The sequence below is a fragment of the Neoarius graeffei genome, chromosome 18 (assembly GCF_027579695.1).
Source record: "Neoarius graeffei isolate fNeoGra1 chromosome 18, fNeoGra1.pri, whole genome shotgun sequence".
In the NCBI taxonomy this organism is placed as follows: domain Eukaryota; kingdom Metazoa; phylum Chordata; class Actinopteri; order Siluriformes; family Ariidae; genus Neoarius; species Neoarius graeffei.
In genome coordinates, this window is record NC_083586.1 from 18,346,024 (window position 1) to 18,368,661 (window position 22,638).

The 22,638-nt window shown below is 42.1% G+C and overlaps 1 protein-coding gene across 6 annotated transcripts in view; it reads right to left on the bottom strand.

Annotated features, from left to right (window-relative positions):
- The window catches only part of hecw2b (HECT, C2 and WW domain containing E3 ubiquitin protein ligase 2b), a 139,403-nt gene that overhangs the window by 2,735 nt on the left and 114,030 nt on the right, over positions 1–22,638 (bottom strand). For all 6 annotated transcript variants that reach the window (XM_060898475.1, XM_060898476.1, XM_060898477.1 and 3 more), the window contains 13 exons: positions 19,639–19,741; positions 17,392–17,488; positions 11,338–11,421; positions 11,152–11,261; positions 10,848–10,968; positions 10,645–10,758; positions 9,072–9,224; positions 8,781–8,879; positions 5,271–5,400; positions 4,957–5,103; positions 4,566–4,680; positions 4,393–4,478; positions 4,182–4,294 (listed from right to left, as the gene is read on the bottom strand). In XM_060898475.1, coding sequence (XP_060754458.1) covers positions 4,182–4,294; positions 4,393–4,478; positions 4,566–4,680; positions 4,957–5,103; positions 5,271–5,400; positions 8,781–8,879; positions 9,072–9,224; positions 10,645–10,758; positions 10,848–10,968; positions 11,152–11,261; positions 11,338–11,421; positions 17,392–17,488; positions 19,639–19,741 — 1,472 coding nt within the window. The remainder of the gene's footprint in view (positions 1–4,181; positions 4,295–4,392; positions 4,479–4,565; positions 4,681–4,956; positions 5,104–5,270; positions 5,401–8,780; positions 8,880–9,071; positions 9,225–10,644; positions 10,759–10,847; positions 10,969–11,151; positions 11,262–11,337; positions 11,422–17,391; positions 17,489–19,638; positions 19,742–22,638) is intronic.

The following is a 22,638-nucleotide window of genomic DNA, read 5'->3' on the forward strand; positions in this document are numbered from 1 at the left end:
CCGCTCCCGACACCGCCTCTTTCGCTTTGCTTCCGATAACAATCCACGGAGACCCCGCTGATCTCGCTATCTCGTCCGGAATGTTTTTTTTTCTCATCCGGAATGTTGTGCATGCGATGGAAATCGCTACAAACCATCATTTTCTGCTGGAAACCAGTGTCCAGCAAGTCCGTACAGTTGTAGTGGATATTGAAGTCCGGTACAGACGAACAACACGCAAAAATACACACAAAAAACATAAAAAACGTGCACAGGTAGCGAGAGCTTGTAGCCGCAGCCGTTGTAGTAGAATTGTATATAGTAGGGTTTTCCAGAAGAAAAGGTAGAAGTAGAAGCAGAAGTAGAACCAGCAGTAGAAGTAGAAGGCGGAATATGGCGTTTGACCGACAAGATGGCGTCTGTCACAATCTGGATCGGCTGTGACGTCACATGCAAGTGCTCCATAACCACGGTTTCTGAGAACTTCTGGCACCTGTGAACAGGTATTCCAGCCCAGGATGATTTGACAACATTCCACAATTCCTCTGCGTTTCTTGGTTTTGCCTCAGAAACAGCATTTCTGATGTCACCCCACGAGTTTTCTATCGGATTAAGGTCCGGGGATTGGGCTGGCCACTCCATAACTTTCATTTTGTTGGTCTTGAACCCTGATGCTGCTCGCTTACTGGTGTGTTTGGGGTCGTTGTCTTGTTGAAACACCCATTTCAAGGGCATTTCCTCTTCAGCATAAGGCAACATGACCTCCTCAAGTATTTTGATATATGCAAACTGATCCATGATCCCTGGTATGCGATAAATGGGCCCAACACCACAGTAAGAGAAACATCCCCATATCATGATGCTTGCACCACCATGCTTCACTGTCTTCAGAGTGTACTGTGGCTTGAATTCAGTGTTTGGGGGTCGTCTGAAAAACTGTCTGCGGCTCTTGGACCCAAAAAGAACAATTTTACTTTCATCAGTCCACAAAATGTTTTTCCATTTCTCTTTAGGCCAGTCGATGTGTTCTTTGGCAAATTGTATCCTCTTCAGCACGTCTTTTTTTTAACAGTGGAACTTTGCGGGAGCTTCTTGCCAATAGATTAGCTTCACACAGGCGTCTTCTAATTGTCACAGTACTCACAGGTAACTTCAGACCGTCTTTGATCACCCTGGAGCTGATCATTGGCTGAGTCTTTGCCATTCTGGCTATTCTTCGATCCATTCGAATGGTAGTCTTCTGTTTTCTTCCACGTCTCTCTGGCTTTGCTGTCCATTTTAAAGCACTGGAGATCATTTTAGCCGAGCAGCCCATCATTTTCTGCACTTCTTTACAGTATACGTTTTACCTCTCCAATCAACGTTTTAATCAAAGCACGCTGTTCTTCTGAACAATGTCTGGAACGACCCATGTTTCTCAGGTTTTCAGAGAGAAATGGATGTACAACATGTGCTGGCTTCATCCTTAAATTCGGGCCACCTGACTGACATCTGTTTTTTCACAGAATAAATGACCTCACTAATTAAACTCCACACTGCTATTATTTTGAACACGCCCCTTTCACTTAATTATTCGATTACACAGACTCAGGAGCATGCATATCATGAATGTTGGGTCTGTTGGTTTTCTATGACTCTACTACACCTACTGGTAAATTATTTGCCATGTAGTAATATAATTTCCACCAAAACAGTGACTGATCTGGTTAGTCGTGTTGGACTGCTATTATTTTGAACACAAGTGTGTATATATATATATCTCCTATCACTCCTTCAGTCAAACTTTAGGGCTCATGTCTGAAACGGGTGGGTTATACAGGAAATTCATGAGGTTATACTAAAATCGAGTTTAGGAAAGTCCATTAGTGGCGTTACAAAGATAGAGGAGGGTTCGTATTCCCAAAACTATTACTTCTGATCACTATGTTTGGCAAAAACATAAGCAAACACAAAAATCAAAAAGATGAATGGAACAGGCAGGCGGGATCAATGTCACTTTCGTTTTTTTTTTTTTTTAATCGTCACTTAACACAAAACACAGTTTTCAGCAGTTTCAAAATAAACTGTGTCCACTTTACCCACTTGATTTCAGCCAGGGGAAGAGGTCCTCTCACTGCACGCACGCGCACACAAGGGTGCATCAGTTGCCGTCACTTTCATAAAATCTGATGCATTGTTGTTTGGGTGTTCCTTTTCACCAATAAAGACATCCTGTAACATTTTTTGATCATATTCAAAAGTCTAATGGTGGCACCATGAGGTTCATTTTTTGCCAAAAAACGCTTATTTTATGTTTTCGCGTAAGGTTTGAATCACAATGTTGGACTCCATTTATTGATTTCTTGTGAGCCAGAGATCATGTTAAGAACCTTTGCAAGGGATCGAGAAGCATTAATGTGATTCATAATACATTTGTATTGTTTAAAAGCAGTTGAACAATGATTCAGTGAACAGCTAAAACTCAAACTGTGCTTGATAATATATTTAGAATATGCACTAAAAATGTGTATCTAAGATATTTGGTATACTCTATAAGGTGCCATAATGTTTCATGAAAAGTGATTGAAATTTTGTCATAAAAGTCATAAAATAGCAGCTTTTTCCATAACTTTGAGCTCCTGGTGCCACCATTAAACTTTTGAATTTTGTCAAAATATTTCACCCAGTGTGTTTTCTTACCAAAAGGAACATAAAAACAAAAATGCATCATGATCGGAGGAACTTTTCATTTTTAGAGGGCAACTGATGCACCCTAATACACGCGCACACAGCACTGGGCTCGCGCTCCATTCACAAACCAGTGCTTGACCGACCACGCCCCACTGCCACAGTGAAAAAGAACCTTATACTGTCTTGCTCAACGAAATAAACTGCACAGTATGATAGCGAATAAGCACCGGCTTATAGCCCGGTGCGGCTTGTATATCTTTTTTTTTTTTTTTTAAATAGAGCGGATGCGGCTTATATACAGGTGCGCTCTATAGTCCAGAAAATACAGTACTTCCTCACTTACTCGATCAACCGCTCTTCGTGCTGCTCCATCTTCGCTCGTGTTTTTAAAAATGGCGGTCGTGAAAACAAACCAAACCGGGAAAGTAGGGAAGCGGAAGTGCGTGTACAGCGGATGTAGAGTGGACCAATCAGAGCCCTCTTGTCTGCGACGCTGTCTGCGAGGCTTCTGCGGTGGTCACAATTTTTGGGAGGTGCACGCAGAGCGTCTGCAAAGGTGGGGGGGCTACGCAGACGCCGTCTGCGACGCCATCTGCGAGGACTGCATTGTCAGCATAAATTGGCCTTTACTCTGTGGTGGATTATTTTCCTATAAACAGAGCGTAGAGTGTATATAATGGTGAAATACCGTGACCAAGGTCAGTATTCAAGGCCAAGGTCACGGTGTTTCACCGTACGGACCGACCTTAAGCTGGTAAATAATATATTTATTTTTTCTTTACCAAATTCTAACAGAAAACGAGAGCGCCCGAAAGGGAAAACCGAGCCGAGCCGCCATTTTGAATCCTCATTCACGGCTGTAATGCAAATGGCTTCCTCCTCGGTATACAAGTGCACTTCCATGGCAGGAAAAAAAAACTACATTTTGCCGCCTATGTAGTCCCCTATTTATACAAATAGGAGTCATTCAGGATTCAGCCATGTTTTTGCTCGGCGTTAGCAACAGTTACAGGTTTTTAGCTTTCTCCTGAAATGTTTTCTTTTATTTCTTCTTCCTCAGGGGAGTAAAACTCGCTTTCGCTGTGAACACTGTCGTTATCGCTGTCCATGCTGTAAAATTAATGCTATTCTCCTGAGAAATGCGAAAATAAACGTTGACAAAAATTGCTACTATGTTGTTTGTTGTTGTGAACAAGCGAATCGCCAGAGGTCCGTAACCGGGGTCCGTATCATAGGATACAGACCTGCTCACCAGCCAATCAGAGCGCAGGATTTGATGAAAACCGCACTGCGAAAAAAATAGTAATTGATATTTATCACATCATCTTTCTCGTTGAGGTTCATGTTTCTCGATGATTTTCACCGTTATTGTTGTTTTTTGCTATTTCTTGTGCTCGGTCCTCTTTTTGGAACGCGTCACACACTGAGGTTTATCTTTTTGATTCTGAGACGATACGAGGCGTATCGAACAGCGTAAAAGTTTGTGTTTTGGAACTTAATTACTTCAAAAACGTGTGGCACTGCTGAGTTACCTGGGTAACGATGTGATCTTGCCCCACTTTTCCACACAGAAGCGGCGAGGGCCGTTGCTGCCCCTGAGCGAGGCAAAACCTTCGTAGGGAATACTCGAGGTTCCTGTAATGAACTAACACAGACAAAAAAAAAAAAAAAACACACAATGTAAAAGCACTGCAGCATAAACAGTTGGACTGTGTGTGTGTGTGTGTGTGTGTGTGTGCTCACCTGAAGCAATCTCAGCCTCTGTTCATTGTTGAATCTCTCCACTGCTGCCCAGAACCAGCGGATTACAATGTGGTTGTCATGGTAACCTGGACAGACCCATCAATCAGCATCCATGCATGTGTGCGCGCGTGTGGTTATACACTGCAGTTTTTAACATTTCCGTGCCGTGTTACCTCCTCGATATTCAGTGTTGTTCCTCCAGTCGTTCAGATCGATCTCTGCTGTGCCAGCAATGACGAGCTCCAGCTCCCGGGCGTCGAACACGGACACGAGCCGAGCGTCCACCACCTATACACACACATTACCATTTTCTCGATTGGCTGATGCGTTTGTCCAATGCAACCTATCACTGAGCAGGATACTCTTCTGTCCTTACACTGACGCTGGAGACTCCTTCCATAAATGTTAAATAAACATCTCCTTAAAGATGTGGAGCGTCTGCTGTACAACTCCTTGCGAGTGAGCCGTTGCGACAGAAACGGTAACGTGCGCAATTGATTTATATATAAACAGGAGCTGCTGTTATGGAAAATCAATCAGCACAGCAGGAGGTTCATCGCGTACCTCGTAGAAGCCTCGCACCAAGCTCTCGGTCTGCTGAACAACTCCTCTCTCTATCCTCCACTTCACCATGCGCTCTATATACTCCTTCTTGTTCTTCTCTGAAACAGGGATGTTGGCGCCGCCGGGCTTTAGCTCTCGCTCGGTGATCTAGAAACACCGCACACACATGCAGCATGTGCTAATAACATGTGATTTATGACCAACAGTTAGTACCGCTCACTGGGGGGGGGGAGCTGAAAAGCTATCAAGCATTTGGTTCTGCCTCACCTTTTACACGGGGAAAACGTAAAACCATTTCAAAGACACCAACAGACCTGTCCGAACACTTCCTCGTTAACAGTAAAGGTGAGGTCCAGCATGTCTTCGATATCGTTGTCCTTCATCCACTGTAAACTCTGGTGGAATTCCTCATCCAGATACTCTAAATCACTGAGATCGCACGGACTAGCGACAGACAAATGGGGGTGGGGGAAAAAAGAACAAGAAAGTAGAGAGAATAGCTGAGTATAGATTTTGCGGTTAAATGTTCCTATCTGCTAATCTTCAGTCTTGGGCTTGATTCTCTTGGTTTCTCCAAACACGGTAAAGTTAACATCATCCAAAGACTCGATTTCTTTTGGGTTAAGTGAGTGAGTTTGCGTATTTCAATAGAAGTGTCATCTGCATAAATATATGCATGTTTCTGAAGAACTTCAGAATCAAAAATACTTCGAAGAATACCAATTATTAATTGTGATATCTATCATTTTAAAAAATGGCCTTATTACCCTTTAATATCTTGCTACAATAATATAGTGCTTATGACATTTTTGATTGGCTATACTTTGATAAAGCTATGTGACAGTGTGAGATTTGTCCTACTTCGGAATAAATGAAAGACCATTATACAGTAAAGGCAATTTAGAGAATTTAAAGCTAGACTGCCTTTCAGATTTTTACAAGTGTAGGTCTCATCTCGTCTCGTCTTCTTCCGCTTTATCCGGGACCGGGTCACGGAGGCAGCAAAGCATGGAAGCCCAAACTTCCCTCTCCCCAGACACCTTGGTCAGCTCTTCGGGAAGAACACCGAGGCGTTCCCAGGCCAGCCGAGAGACATAGTCCCTCCAGCGTGTCCTGGGTCTTCCCCGGGGCCTCCTCCCGGGGGGACATGCCTGGAACACCTCCCCAGGGAGGCGTCCAGGAGGCATCCGAAAAAGATGCCCGAGCCACCTCAGCTGGTTCCTCTCGATGTGGAGGAGCAGTGGCTCTACTCCGAGCTCCTCCCGAGTGACTGTGCTTCTCACCCTATCTCTAAGGGAGCGCCCAGCCACCCTGCGAAGGAAACTCATTTCGGCCGCTTGTATCCGCGATCTTCTTCTTTCGGTCATTACCCAAAGCTCATTACCATAGGTGAGAGTCGGAACATAGATCGACCGGTAAATTGAGAGCTTCGCCTTTTGGCTCAGCTCCTTCTTCACCATGACGGACCGGTAAAGCGACCGCATCACTGCGGAGGCTGCACCGATCCGCCTGTCGACCTCACACACTAGCCTTCCCTCACTCGTGAACAAGATCCCGAGATACTTAAACTCTTCCACTTGAGGCAGGACTTCTCCACCAACCTGGAGAGGGCAAGCCACCCTTTTCCGGTCGAGAACCATGGCCTCGGACTTGGAGGTGCTGATTCTCATCCCAGCCGCTTCACACTCAACTGCAAACCACCCCAGTGCATGCTGGAGGTCCTGGTTTGAAGAAGCCAACAGGACAACATCATCCGCAAAAAGCAGAGATGAAATCCTGTGGTTCCCAAACAGGATTCCTTCTGGCCCCTGGCTGCGCCTAGAAATTCTGTCCATAAAAATTATGAACAGAACCGGTGACAAAGGGCAGCCCTGCCGGAGTCCAACATGCACTGGGAACAGGTCTGACTTACTGCCGGCAATGCGAACCGGACTCCTGCTCCGTTTGTACAGGGACCGGACAGCCCTTAGCAAAGAGCCCCGAACCCCATACTCCCGAAGCATCCCCCACAGAATACCACGAGGGACACGGTCAAATGCCTTCTCCAGATCCACAAAGCACATGTGGACTGGTTGGACAAACTCCCATGAACCCTCGAGCACCCCATGAAGGGTATAGAGCTGGTCCAGTGTTCCGCGACCAGGACGAAAACCGCATTGTTCCTCCTGGATCCGAGTGTAGGTCATAAAAAGTATTTTCCCCGATACACAGTGATTTTTGTTTAGTGGACTGAAAGCTACTGAATGCGAATCATAGACTTCCAATTTTATTTTATTAGGTTTTTTTTTAACAGAACATTTAACGAATTTAAGGCCACGTGACCCTAAATTCTCCACTATTTTTTCCTGCTTCACCATGACCTACTGTTACATGACCAAGATACTACGTCATGCAAGACGTGGTGGGCTTTCCCCGTTCGGGATACACATTTGAAACAGGAGAGAAAAATGGAGGACGCGAATGAAACGTGAAAGACGGACTATAGTACCGGAAAGCGAGAAGAAAAAGCGTTATGTTCTATACGAAGGAAAGGAAACACAGGACCAAACTAATAAATATGGGCGCTCAGCGAGCACCTCGGTGTGATCAGCTGTTCATTTAGCGACAGAATGATGGAACTGTCAGTGCACGCTCAAAGTAAACCTGTAGATGGCAGTAATACAACAACACTGTGGATGCCAACTGCCGTAAAACCCAAAAGAAGAAGAAGAAGCAAGTAAACCTGCGCATGCGCACACTGACTTCCTCTGTCTGCGCAAAGCGAGCGATTTCATGCACATTATTTGCTTTAATCCCCTCAAATTAAATAACTTCCCAGCCACAGAATGGCCTGATATTTTGTGAGATATTGCAGAAATAAACACATTTATTTTTTTCGCGGTCCGGTTTCCATCAAATCCTGCGCTCTGATTGGCCGGTTACGGACCTCTGGCGACTCGCTCGTTCACAACAACAAACAACATGGTAGCAATTTTTGTCAACATTTATTTTCGCACTTCTCAGGAGAATAGCATTAATTTTACAGCATGGATAGCGATAACGACAGTGTTCACAGCGAAAGCGAGTTTTACTCCCCTGAGGAAGAAGAAATATAAGAAAACATTTCAGGAGAAAGCTAAAAACCTCTAACTGTTGCTAACGCCGAGCAAAAACATGGCTGAATCCTGAATGACTCCTATTTATATAAATAGGGGACTACATAGGCGGCAAAATGTAGTTTTTTCCTGCCATGGAAGTGCACTTGTATACCGAGGAGGAAGCCATTTGCATTACAGCCGTGAATGAGGATTCAAAATGGCGGCTCGGTCGGCTCGGTTTTCCCTTTCGGGCGCTCTCGTTTTCTGTTAGAATTTGGTAAAGAAAAAATAAATATATTATTTACCAGCTTAAGGTCGGTCCATATGGTGAAACACCGTGACCTCGGCCTTAAATACTATATTTAATAAATTTCAGAGGGCACTAAATTTCACTGAATTTATGAAATCGAAAGGCCGTCTAGCTTTAACAGTGTGCTCAAGGAAAGATCCAAGTCTCGGAGGACAACAACAGCCCAGACACAAATACAGACTTTACGGAAGATTGGATCCATATAAAATCCTGTTTGGACTTGGAGGCATGTTGGAGACGTAGCAAATCTGAAGAGTTTGAAGAGAAGAAAACTGAACTTTTTGTTCTTGGGAGAAAATATATGCTACATTATGCTGGAAACACAACACTGGTCAGCACTCTAAGAATACCACCTTTGCAGTGAAGCATGGTGGTGGTAGCGTTCCCCTTATTTTGAGCCTCATTCGACGCTTTGCGTAGTGCTCATGTCTACTCACATGCGCAGTAGACCCTTGTAGAAAGGTCGTGTGAAAAAGGCATCGAGCAGGTACTGATGGATGAGAGCCAGGCCGAGGATACGGCCACTGAACCGAAACCTTGAGAGAGGGAGATCGGGACGTATGAATAGGGACACACTGTACAGCTCAATCATTTCAGTTAATTTAACTGCATGACGCCAAAAATGACCACTGCAATAAACACACCACGACAAAAAAACTGTCATACATATGATGTCTGTCTAGTGATAATGAGGATTTCTGAATAAAACAGCTACAAGTTTATCAGACCATTCGTGATGGTTGTCGACGAAGGCAGACATGGGGCTGATCTGGACGGTGTAGGTGTCATTGGCCGAGTACTCGAACAGGCCGTAGTAGGGGTTAAAGAGCTCACGCGACACCAGGAAAAAGAACTCTCTAGAAGGGCCACTGTAGTCCAGCCTGTGAACACAAGAACGAATTTCGCTCACTTCACTTCGGCCTCCGTCTCATCGGAGGGTACAGCTGAGCAATGTCACAAAAATATATCATTTTTGACACTTTCTATGAGACACAGGACGCATCATGAGATACAGGATAAACAAATTTGTTACAAAAAAAAAATCTCCATACCAGTATTATTTACTCAGGGAAAATTTGCTCGGAAAAAAATTGACGTCATTGTATTGACACAGTAGTATGGAAGCCGAGAGAGGCCCTTCATATAATCTCATCTCATTATCTGTAGCCGCTTTATCCTTCTACAGGGTCGCAGGCGAGCTGGAGCCTATCCCAGCTGACTACGGGCGAAAGGCGGGGTACACCCTGGACAAGTCGCCAGGTCATCACAGGGCTGACACATAGACACAGACAACCATTCACACTCACATTCACACCTATGGTCAATTTAGAGTCACCAGTTAACCTAACCTGCATGTCTTTGGACTGTGGGGGAAACCGGAGCACCCGGAGGAAACCCACGCGGACACGGGGAGAACATGCAAACTCCGCACAGAAAGGCCCTCGCCGGCCCCGGGGCTCAAACCCAGGACCTTCTTGCTGTGAGGCGACAGCGCTAACCACTACACCACCATGCCACCCACCCTTCATATAATCCTTTTTTTATTCACCTTGTTATCCTGAGATAATGACATAATTATTTCATGATCTCAGCTGGATCACTGTATCTCCGTTGGTAGAGACGAAGCCGGGCCAGTCTTCTGCGGAGGTGTCGTGGACTAATTTTGAAATGATCCCTTATTAAAAGGCTTAATGCAATCTCTCCCTGTGTCAACCCCTGATCAAAATATTGCCTTATTAGGTGATCGATTATTCCAGACATTCTAATGACCAAAGTTGCGTCTATACAGAATGAGAAATAGCCCCAAAGTCAGCATATCACAAGTCTCTTGGCGCACCTGAATGAACCATTTCTCAGCTGTTTACTCGAGATCTCGAAATAACGGTTTTGTTTTGAATTAGTTGTGTTGTTTTCTTGAGATCCTGAATTAATTATGTCGTTATCTCGGGATAACAAGGTGAATAAAAAAAAAAAAAAAAAAGGATTATATGAAGGGCCTCTCTCGGCTTCCGTACAGTAGGAGAATTATTCTAGTATTAAGTTACAGTTGTTACAGAGCGTGCATCCTGTTTACTCCAGCTCCGCCCTGAATCGTGAAAACCGTCCTCATTTGTCATTTTCATCGTCAGACCTAGAAAGTGATCCGAGTTTTTTTTTTTTATAAGTACAGGCCACGCCTTTAATTAAACGAGTGACTGTAGAACTGTAATGAGGGGGGGAAAGAAAACAAACATCTTCCTGTTGAACATCTTCCTTTTCTCTCTGTAATACAGCCAGCATGCTAAGCGTTTTTCCACTGACCCCTCCTCGCCGACGAAGCTGACATAAAGTTTACTTCGCTGCAAGTCCTTCCTGGAATAGCACATGATCTGGTTGAACGCATCTTCCAGCAAGTGATCTCTGCGCATGATCAGTCTGAGGAGAAACACAAAGTCAGTGTGAGCACGTGCACTGGCGTGTGAGAACGCGTTTAAGCCGATCGTACCCGTAATGCAGGTGCTTACTTGACTTTCCCCGGCCCCTGACCGTAGCCCTTGGTCTCGAGCTTGCGGTAGAAATTGCGCAGTTTGGCCTCAAAGTCTCGCTTGTACGGCGCAGGAGCGCGGGCGTTGGCTCGTTGCGTGCCTGAGAGAAAGGTCGCGTTTTAGAATACAGTTAAATACGTGGTTAGACAGAAGTACAATGAAAAGAGCTTTCGGTTAAATACAAATAAGGTCTTTCGGATAAACGGTGTCCCTAATAAAGTGGCCAGTGAGGTTATATACCAGGTATGTCAAGGAGAACCCGATTTTATGACAAAACACTCACCAGGCGAGTTCTGCGGGGAAGAAACCGGAGAACTCCGTGGAGACTGACAGTAGCTGGGGTGCAATAAGGCATGAGGGGGCACGTACGACATCACTTCCTCTTCAAACAGGCTGGGGAACCAAACACGTGAGCGGTCATTCACTGAACGCTGAGGAAGTGCTCGGCACAGCGGACGTGGAAACTTACCTGAGCAAGATGACCAAATCTGCATCGCTGGAGAGACGCACCAGGCCGGCTGCGCCCTCGTTTCGGATAAACTGCACCTTCTCCCTGCAAGCACAAAAACGTGCGCACAAATCGGGATTATAATATTTACAACATAACATGACAGTATTCCCTGATGAAAAAAAAAAAAAAAATCACGTGACTAAATAAAAGGACATTAGGGACCTCCATGTGATTACGTGTTTATTTTTTTACTGCTTGTACTAGCCAGGTAGCTAGCAAACTAATCTGACAGGATTCCCTCACTAACAGGAGTTAATGCACAGAGTTTCTGAGCTAATTTTACAGCTTCTACTTGCTAACTAGCTAATCTGACAGGATTCCCGTGAAGAGGTCAGACTGACAAATGGGTATCAACTCACTGACTATGCTAACTAGCAAGCTAACATGCTAGCTCACAATTTCGGAGAGGATTTCTAAGCCATATTCATAACTTATACGAGGCAGTTAGCTAACCAACTCTTCTGACAGGACCGTCTTGAAGGATTTTAAGCTATAATCCTTCGTTTTTAAAATTTTGCTGTTTATCCTCGCTAGCTAGCTAACATAAGCTAAGCTGACAGGATTTCTGAGAGGATTTTCAAGCCATACTCGGAAAAATCTATATGTTTCGCTGCTTATACTTGCTAGTAAACTAACCAACTACAACCCCGATTCAAAAAGTTGGGACAAAGTACAAATTGTAAATAAAAACGGAACGCAATAATTTACAAATCTCAAAAACTGATATTGTATTCACAATAGAACATAGACAACATATAAAATGTCGAAAGTGAGACATTTTGAAATTTCATGCCAAATATTGGCTCATTTGAAATTTCATGACAGCAACACATCTCAAAAAAGTTGGGACAGGGGCAATAAGAGGCTGGAAAAGTTAAAGGTACAAAAAAGGAACAGCTGGAGGACCAAATTGCAACTCATTAGGTCAATTAGCAATAGGTCATTAACATGACTGGGTATAAAAAGAGCATCTTGGAGTGGCAGCGGCTCTCAGAAGTAAAGATGGGAAGAGGATCACCAATCCCCCTAATTCTGCGCCGACAAATAGTGGAGCAATATCAGAAAGGAGTTCGACAGTGTAAAATTGCAAAGAGTTTGAACATATCATCATCTACAGTGCATAATATCATCAAAAGATTCAGAGAATCTGGAAGAATCTCTGTGCGTAAGGGTCAAGGCCGGAAAACCATACTGGGTGCCCATGATCTTCGGGCCCTTAGACGGCACTGCATCACATACAGGCATGCTTCTGTATTGGAAATCACAAAATGGGCTCAGGAATATTTCCAGAGAACATTATCTGTGAACACAATTCACCGTGCCATCTGCCGTTGCCAGCTAAAACTCTATAGTTCAAAGAAGAAGCCGTATCTAAACATGATCCAGAAGCGCAGACGTCTTCTCTGGGCCAAGGCTCATTTAAAATGGACTGTGGCAAAGTGGAAAACTGTTCTGTGGTCAGATGAATCAAAATGTGAAGTTCTTTATGGAAATCAGGGACGCCGTGTCATTCGGACTAAAGAGGAGAAGGACGACCCAAGTTGTTATTAGCGCTCAGTTCAGAAGCCTGCATCTCTGATGGTATGGGGTTGCATTAGTGCGTGTGGCATGGGCAGCTTACACATCCGGAAAGACACCATCAGTGCTGAAAGGTATATCCAGGTTCTAGAGCAACATATGCTCCCATCCAGACGACGTCTCTTTCAGGGAAGACCTTGCATTTTCCAACATGACAATGCCAAACCACATACTGCATCAATTACAGCATCATGGCTGCGTAGAAGAAGGGTCCGGGTACTGAACTGGCCAGCCTGCAGTCCAGATCTTTCACCCATAGAAAACATTTGGCGCATCATAAAACGGAAGATACGACAAAAAAGACCTAAGACAGTTGAGCAACTAGAATCCTACATTAGACAAGAATGGGTTAACATTCCTATCCCTAAACTTGAGCAACTTGTCTCCTCAGTCCCCAGACGTTTACAGACTGTTGTAAAGAGAAAAGGGGATGTCTCACAGTGGGAAACATGGCCTTGTCCCAACTTTTTTGAGATGTGTTGTTGTCATGAAATTTAAAATCACCTAATTTTTCTCTTTAAATGATACATTTTCTCAGTTTAAACATTTGATATGCCATCTATGTTCTATTCTGAATAAAATATGGAATTTTAAAACTTCCACATCATTGCATTCCGTTTTTATTTACAATTTGTACTTTGTCCCAACTTTTTTGGAATCAGGGTTGTAGTCTGACAGGATTTCTGTGAGGTATTTTAAGTCACAATGCCTGACGATGCTAACTAATATGAGCTAAGTGGCAAGATTTCTGAAAGGATTTCCAAGCTGTACTCAGAAACCGTTATAGTCTTTATGGCTTTTACGAGCTAGTTAACTCAGTGATTAACCTGACCGAATTTCTGAGAGATTTTAAACCATATTCATACATTTTACTGTTTACGCTTGCAAGGTAGCTAACAAAGGATAATCTGACAGGGTTTCCGTGAGGGATTTTAAGCAGTAATCATAATTTTTTTCTGCTAATAGTCACTAGCTAGCTAACTTGAGCTAATCTGACAGGATTTCTGAGAGGATTTTCAAGCCATATTCAGAAATAAATTATTACTGCTTATACTAGGTACATAACTAACTAACTACTCTGACAGAATATTGACAAATAGTTATATCCTCACTGACTATACTAGCTAGCTAACGAGTGAATTTCTAAGAGGATTTTTAAGCTATAAACTATCATTTTACTGCTTAATAAATCTCTTCGAATCTTGTTAAGTAACCGATCAAGCTTATGAAACAATTTGAGTATTTTTAAGCCATATTCATCCATTTTTATAATTTTAGCTTTAATACTCACTAGCTAGCTAACATCAGCTAAACCAACAGGATTTGAGAGAGTATTTTAATTCATAATTCATCCATTTTTTAATCATTTTTACTGCTCATACCGACTAGTTAGCTCGCAAAATAATCTTGCTGGATTTCTCCAAGAATCATTTTGAATTTATATTCAGTAAACATATGTTTTTAAACTGCAGATACTTCTGTTTGTGGTATAATTATCGATCTTGAGATGAAGTCGAGGTTATTATTCACTGATATTCACTGAGCCTGATGCAGATAATTGTTTTAGTATAAATACACAGGACATTATTTTTAAAAAAATTAAAATAAATTGTATGAAAAAAAAATTTATTTCAATCTTCAAAAGTGGCATGCAAACGTACTGCATGCAGACTTGTGTCACTTATCTACGCCGAGTCACATAAAATACTTTGTTTTGAAATAGATAAAATAAATCACAATTCCACCTTACTTTTAAATAGTTTTAGACCAAACTTCGTAGCATCTTTAGTGCTTTTAGGAACAGCGTTTTCTTTCCTCCTCTGTAATTCTTCCGCACAGTGACAAAGCGTTTGGCCGCCATTTTGCCGAGTTGCTCAAGACGATTATCGAGAAATAGTCTGAATCTCTTGACCAATCAGCCCACGTGATTTTCTATAATCACCTGCGTATTTATAGTGCTCGGCGTAAATAAGTCCACCCCCTTTGAAAAGTAACATTTTAAACAATATCTCAATGAACACAAACAATTTCCAAAATGTTGACAAGACAAAGTTTAATATAACATCTCTTTAACTTATAATGGGAAAGTAAGGTTAATAATATAACTTAGATTACACATTTTTCAGTTTTACTCAAATTAGGGTGGTGCAAAAATGAGTACACCCCACAACAAAAACTACGACATCTAGTACTTTGTATTAGACCCCGAAGCCGCCGCCAGGCGCCGCTAAAACCGCCATTTAGAATTTGAGCCGCCGCCAGCCAATAATTTTGTAAGCCAATTTGAGCCGCTATCTAATAAAATTTGGCTGAGCCACTAAGAATTGTGTACATCAAATAATGGGTTTATCCACATCATGAGCTACAAGAAAAGTGACACAAACATGATCAACTGTACACACTAGTAGTAACACAATAGAGACGTATAGGCATACACTGTAGAGATTTAGAACTGATATCACAGCACAGAGAGCCACCACAAGCTTGCCGTTGTGACTACCTGTCTGGCTTCCCGCCCCTCACACCGTTACCACGATACACTGGGGAACCCGGGAACCCACCCAGAGCATCAATCGACTCCGATATCGACGAGATGGCTGCATTCTTTGCCGCTGCTGAGGGAAAGTGTAAAGGTATTTTTTTTTGTTTGTTTGTTTGTTTCACATACTTCGAGATTGATAAAAAAAAAAAAGTACTCCACCACTCTACTTTCATCATAGTAAGATAGCTGCCAGTCCTTCACTGGTCATTGCTAGTGAGAGTAGATAGCTAGATGCCTTCCTCGAACAATCCAGATTAGCTTATTATTAGCATTGAACTACAATCTTGCTAGATTTATATTTACAATGAAGTAAGAGACCAGGGGACCTGTGGTAATTTGCTATTTATTCCCCCCATTTGTTTGATCCGTTCGCCCGGATATATGCCACACAGTGACGTCCAGTATCAGCCATTTGTAGCCATAAACATTTTGGTGGCTGCAGCAGCCATTAAGGTTTTGGCTGAGTCAGCTAGCCAGCCAATAATTTCATCAGCCAGCCATTATCCTGAAAACAAACGGCTTCGGGGTCTACTTTGTATGGCCTCCATGAGTTTTAATGACAGCACCAAGTCTTCTAGGCATGGAATGAACAAGTTGGCGACATTTTGCAACATCAATCTTTTTCCATTCTTCAACAACGACCTCTTTTAGTGACTGGATGCTGGATGGAGAGCGATGCTCAACTTGTCTCTTCAGAATTCCCCATAGGTGTTCGATTGGGTTCTTCTTCAGAAATCCATCAGTGGCCTTAGATGTGTGTTTAGTCATGTTGGAAAAGTGCACAACGACCAAGGGCACGGAGTGATGGTAGCATCTTCTCTTTCAGTATGGAGCAATACATCTGAGAATTCATGATGCCATCAGTGAAATGCAGCTCCCCGACACCAGCAGCACTCATGCAGCCCCACATAAGGACACTGCCACCACCATGTTTCACTGTAGGCACCAGGCATTTTTCTTTGTATTCCTCACCTTTGCGACGCCATACGGTTTTGAAGCCGTCAGTTCCAAAAACATTTATCTCGGTCTCATCACTCCAGAGTATAGAGTCCCAGTAGTCTTCATCTTTGTCAAACTCTAGGCGGGCTTTTTTGTGCCTGGGCTTTAGGAGAGGCTTCTTTTGTGGACGGCATCCATGCATGCCATTCCTCTGCAGTGTACGCCGTATTGCGTCACGGGAAATAGTCACCCCAGTTTGGCTTTCTACTTCTTTAGATAACTGCAGTGAACTTGCATGCCAATTTTCTTCAACCCTTCTCATCAGAAGACGCTCCTGTCGAGGTGTTAACTTCCGTGGACGACCTGGACGTCTCTGTGAGATGGTTGCAGTTCCAGCTTTCTTAAATTTTTGTACCACTTTTGCGACAGTATTCTGACTGATAAGTAAAGCTTTGCTGATCTTCTTGTAGCCTTCACCTTTGTGGTGGAAAGAAATTATTTTCTTTGGGGAATTCTGAAGAGACGAGTTGAGCATCACTCTCCATCCAGCTAAAGTCACTAAAAGAGGTCGTTGTTGAAGAATGGAAAAAGATTGATGTTGCAAAAAGTCGCCAACTTGTTCATTCCATGCCTAGAAGACTTGGTGCTGTCATTAAAAATCATGGAGGCCGTACAAAGTACTAGATGTAGTAGTTTTTGTTGTGGGGTGTACTCATTTTTGCACCACCCTAATTTGAGTAAAACTGAAAAATGTGCAATCTAAGTTATATTATTAAGCTTACTTTCCTGTTATAAGTTAAACAGATGTTATATTAAACTTTGTCTTGTCAACATTTTGGAAATTGTTTGTGTTCATTGAGATATTGTTTAAAATGTTACTTTTCAAAGGGGGTGCACTCATTTACGCTGAGCACTGTAGACTAAATATACATGTGACATGATGGATCAAGTACCTGAGTGAGTGATTCCTACTGAACTCGGGCTGTCTCTCCTGCAGGATCTCAAATATGTTCGGCTGCCTTAAAAAGGCCACAATCTTATCGTTGTAGGCTGAAAATATAAAATGTTGGACAAGTTTACATCTTCAAAACAAATTCAGTCTTTGACTGATCAATTATGTCTCAATTAGGGATGCATCGATACTGCTACTGGTGTCCAGTATCTGTCTGACAGTGCACTTAATTATTTGTAAAAAATAATTAAGTTACCGTGACCAACATTTGATATCAAATAGTACTTGCTACGCTAATGAACAGATGACACAGAATGACAGCGATCTGGATGTATTTCACATTTCATGGTTGCAATCAAACAAACTGTGCTTGATAAAACATCTTAAAAGATAAATCTCAGTATGAGGACTTCATTGCTAGCAGCAAACACTAGCTAGGCAAAAATAAATGTTTACAGACAATGCAAGGTATGTGGGGGGGGGGACCCACCTCTTTAAAAAACGCCATGTTATTCTGATGCGACAAAACAAAAACTTACGTTATTTACAGCAGTCCAAATGAAATGAAACTTGCTGTTCTCCACTACTCGATCCAAGGTAACTAACATAGCCAGTGAATGTGCTTGATTTAAAGTAAACTAGCTAACAAAGAGTGATAAGCTATCTTATAAAGAATGAGCGTAGTCGTCTTAAGTGCATGAAAACGTGTATTATTTAAACCAGGTAAATGTATCACAGCTAAATACAATTTTCAAGGATGAGGTTAGTCATTTCAGTATCGGTATCAACAAGTACCAAAAAAAAAAAAAGTTAACAAGAGCACTCTGAGAACACAGTATCCCCCGCTGGCAACTCGGCCACAACTCTGGTCAAATGTGCCAAGAATCCTGTCAAAAAAATTGTGAGAGGAGTTGATTTCAGAAGGTGAGCACCCTTCCTGGGTTGGACGGACATCGCCACAACATAATCCCCCTTCGGGCCTTTCGGCCAGTGGGGAATAAAAATTGTGAAGGAAGTTGATTTCAGAAAGCAAGTACACCTTGATGAAATTGCCAAAGAACAAGTTTGTTAATAATCAAGAGTATAACTCTGGTAAAATTTGCCCAAATTAAATGAAATTTCAATCTGCGTATAACTGTCATATAGCAAAGCCTTTTGCCAAGTTTGGTGAAATTCCTCCACAAATTGTGAGAGGAATTGATTTCAGAAGGAAAACATACTCTCGTGAAATTGTCAAACTATAATTTTGTTAATCAAGGGCTGTAACGCTGGTGAAATGTCACCGAATTGAACGCAATCGCAATATGCGTATTACCAACATGTAACAAAGAATCCTGCGAAGTTTTGTGAAATTCCTCCAAACATTTTGAGAGGAGTTGATTTCAGAAAGCAAGCACACCTTGATGAAATTGCCAAAGTTTGTTAATCATCAAGGGTATAACTCTGGTAAAATTTGCCCAAATTAAATGAAATTTCAATCTGCATATAACTGTCATATAACAAAGCCTTTTGCCAAGTTTGGTGAAATTCCTCCACAAATTGTGCGAGGAGTTGATTTCAGAAGGACATACACCCTCATGAAATTGTCAAAGTTATTTAATCAAGGGTCAAAACTCTGGGAAAATTTTCACAAACGAAACTAAATCGCAATCTGCGTATTACCATCATATAATAAGGCCTTTTACCCAAGCTTCGAGAAATTCGTCCAAAAATTCTAAGAGGAGTTGATGTCAAAAGGCGAGCGCACCTTCATGAAATTGTGAAAGTACAAGGTTGTTAATCGAGGGCTGGAACTCTGGTGAAATGTGACCGAATTGAACAAAATAACCACATGCAAACAAACTTTTGTCAAGTTTGGTGAAATTCCTCCACAAATTGTGAGAGGAGTTGATTTCAGAAGGAAAACACACTCTCATGAAGTATAATTTTGTTAATCAAGGGCTGTAACGCTGGTAAAATGTCACCGAATTGAACGAAATTGCAATATGCGTATTACCAACGTGTAACAAAGAATCCTGCCAAGTTTTGTGAAATTCCTCCAAACACTGTGAGCGGAGTTGATTTCAGAAGGTGAGCGCCCTTCCCGGGACGGATGGATGGATGGACGGATGGATGGAAATCGCCACGACATAATCCCCCTTTGGACCTTTCAGCCAGCGGGGGTGTGTAACAACAGGGAATAAAAAAAATGATATCCCTAGTCATCTGAATGAACCAATCCTGAATTACATGCGAACACCGGACATACCAACAGGTACGAGATCCTGGCATTGACTGCGACCAGCAGCGCTGAACGTGTTAGAGGGCCGGGCGAGGACACCGGGACCGGCGTGACGTGGATCATCACCCACCTGCAACACACATTTACTTCTATCTCAGTCACACCTGACTGGTTACGACATCACATGTTGATGTGTAGAAAGTGACAGAGTGAGTTAATTAATCAAACTTGGACAGAAAACAGCGGATTTGAGCATGCAGTGCAAAGTATTCCAAAAAAAAAAAAAAATCAATCATGAAAAGTGATACACAAAGCTGATTTTGGAAGCTTTACATCTCATGAATCCAGGTCAGTCATGTATATTGACATATATTTTGCGTACGATGCGTCTCCATTTACCGTTGCAAAAAAAAAGAAAGCAGTTTGCAAAATGAAAACATGGAATAAAATAATATTAAAGTTGACCAGGACCAATTTCCTTCTATTTTCAGGTCATTTGGATATTGAAGACGACTGAAAATCCAAATTTACAGTCATGTGCAAAAGTCTGTTGCTATAGATTTCTATCTGATGACTTCGACGTTATCGAGTCGGTACGAAAACATTTTCGAGTCCAGACGTTCATTTTCCAGCACAAAATTAAACGTTACAGGAAGGAAAGCAGCATGTTACATAAGAGAGCACTTTTCAGATGAAAAAAGAAAGCATAATGACAGCGACTGGGTTTTGGTGCGAAATGAAGACGCGAGTGTGACAGTCAAAGTGTCCAGAAGAACTCGGGCTTTTTTTTTTTTTTAAACAAAGGGTCGTCTCACACCAAATACTGACTTTGTTTCATTTATTACGGCTTACTGCTGTTTACAGATTTTATTTTATTTTTTAATGCTGAAACATTTCATTTCATTATTTTTTAAGCCATTTTTAGTCTACAGCAGGGCTTTTCAAAGTGTGGGGCGCGCCTCCCCTGGGGGGGGGCGCCAGAGTTCTTCAGGGGGGGCGCAACGTGAGGAAAAATAAACCAGAATAAGTTACTATTGTGGACATTTAGCGAACTTCAGCTAGCCTTTACCAGAGACAAAATGGATCGATTTTTAGTACCTAAAGCTACAGTGAGTGAGGAGACAGAGTCTGGGCCAAGCAAAAAACCAGACCCTCCAGGATTTCGCGATGTTGCGATTTGCAACTTCAACGCAAATTCAACCAATCCCCGCAAATTCAGGGCGGTATTGCAATTCTATCCAATCACCGCAACCTTCCCGCAAATTTAACCAATCATTGGCGTCGTCTTGAGGTGACGTCGACAAACTACCTTCCGCCTTACTTCCGTGTATACGTTCAAGAGAAGCAGCATGTGCGCAGTGTTGCCAGATTGGGCGGTTTTAAGTGCTATTTGGCGGGTTTTTAACATATTTTGGACTGGAAAACGTCAGCAGTATCTGGCAACATTGCATGTGCGAGTCAGTGTTTATTTAGGCTTAAATTCTGTTACTGAAAGTGTGTTATGTTTACAGTGAAGGACTGTGCGCACTTTATTTTTTACTTAATACAAGAAATTAATGGATGCCAACATTTTTGCCAAAATGGTATTTTATTTTCCATTGTTTCGGCAGCTTCAGCATCATACTGTGAGATTCTGTTCAAATTGTTGTTGTTTTTTCTTCTATGAAGCCTGAGCCATTTATTTTATTAGTTTATAATTATTGTTTAATTTAGTCTTCAGGAGAGACTGCCTGCACACAGTACTAGTATTAATAGTTTTTTTTTTCTTACATGAAAGCTGAGGCATTTATATTATATTTGAAGGTAACTTCATGTTGTGCTGTGAGGTTCTCTGCACTTTAACTTTAGAACCAACAGGTGCATTTGGATAAGTAAAGCCTATTTTTCTGCATTTTTGTAGTCCTGGTAATCTTTTATATTGGTAAAGTTGTTTATAGGACCATTTCTCAGTGTCTTTGTTTTTTTTAATCAATAGTTTTTCAGTAATAACTTAATATTTAACATATCACTCAATTTTAATCACAAAAAGAGAAAATCGCAACAATTTCTCGCAACTTTCACTTCCTCCCGCAATGTAATCGCAACAAAAACCTAAAAAAACACCGCAACTTTCATTGCAATTTTTTGGAAAACCCCGCAACATCAGACATTTTAGCCCGCAACAATCGCAAAAAAGGCCCGCGGAATCCTGGGGGGACTGAAAAAAGAAGGAAGTATGACCACAATTATTTAAAGTTTGGATTTTCATGGACTGGATCTGAAAATGCTCCACTGCCACAGTGTGTTGTCTGCCAAGAGGTGCTCGCTAACGATGCTATGAGATGTTTAAAATGTGTAAAACAAGATGTTTTAAAAAGAAAAGCACAGATGTTTAAAATGTGTAAAAGAAAAAAATAAAAATGTGTACAACAACCATTTTTTTAAAAATACGAATGGAACATTAAGTATAGCAACAACAAAAATTGTAAGGGGGGGCGCTGTTGTTTATTTGCCCTCTGAGGGGGGGCTGACTCTCCCACACTTTGAAAACCCCTGGACTACAGCATTTCTTTACATGAGCCTAAGACTTTTACACAGTACTGTTAGAAGTTAGCTTGGTAGCATTTGTGGGACGGGTCTTTCGCTGTACTACTCTCGGGGCTTTGTGCATGGATGTAGTTTGTGTATGATTTGTGTATATTTGAAAAAACTGCCAACGTTTCCGCCTGTGTATTACTTTACTGCAAGGATTCGTGTGTATTTGTGTAGAACAGACCCCTGCTACCGACCACGTCATTAACTGAAGCAATGACATCATTTTTAAATCAATCTTTTGTGAGAAATCATTGATTTCTTTAGTAAGTAGGCGTGTTATAAGCAGGATAATGTACAGTGAGCTGCTCGTTATCGTGAAATAAACCCCTTCAGGGTGATTCAGGACTTCACTTCAGCGTTGAGTACCAACATCCTAGAATAAATAAGTGTGCTTAATGCACACAAAGCAGAGCAGCTCATGTGTGAAACTTTTTATGGTCCTGACTATTATGG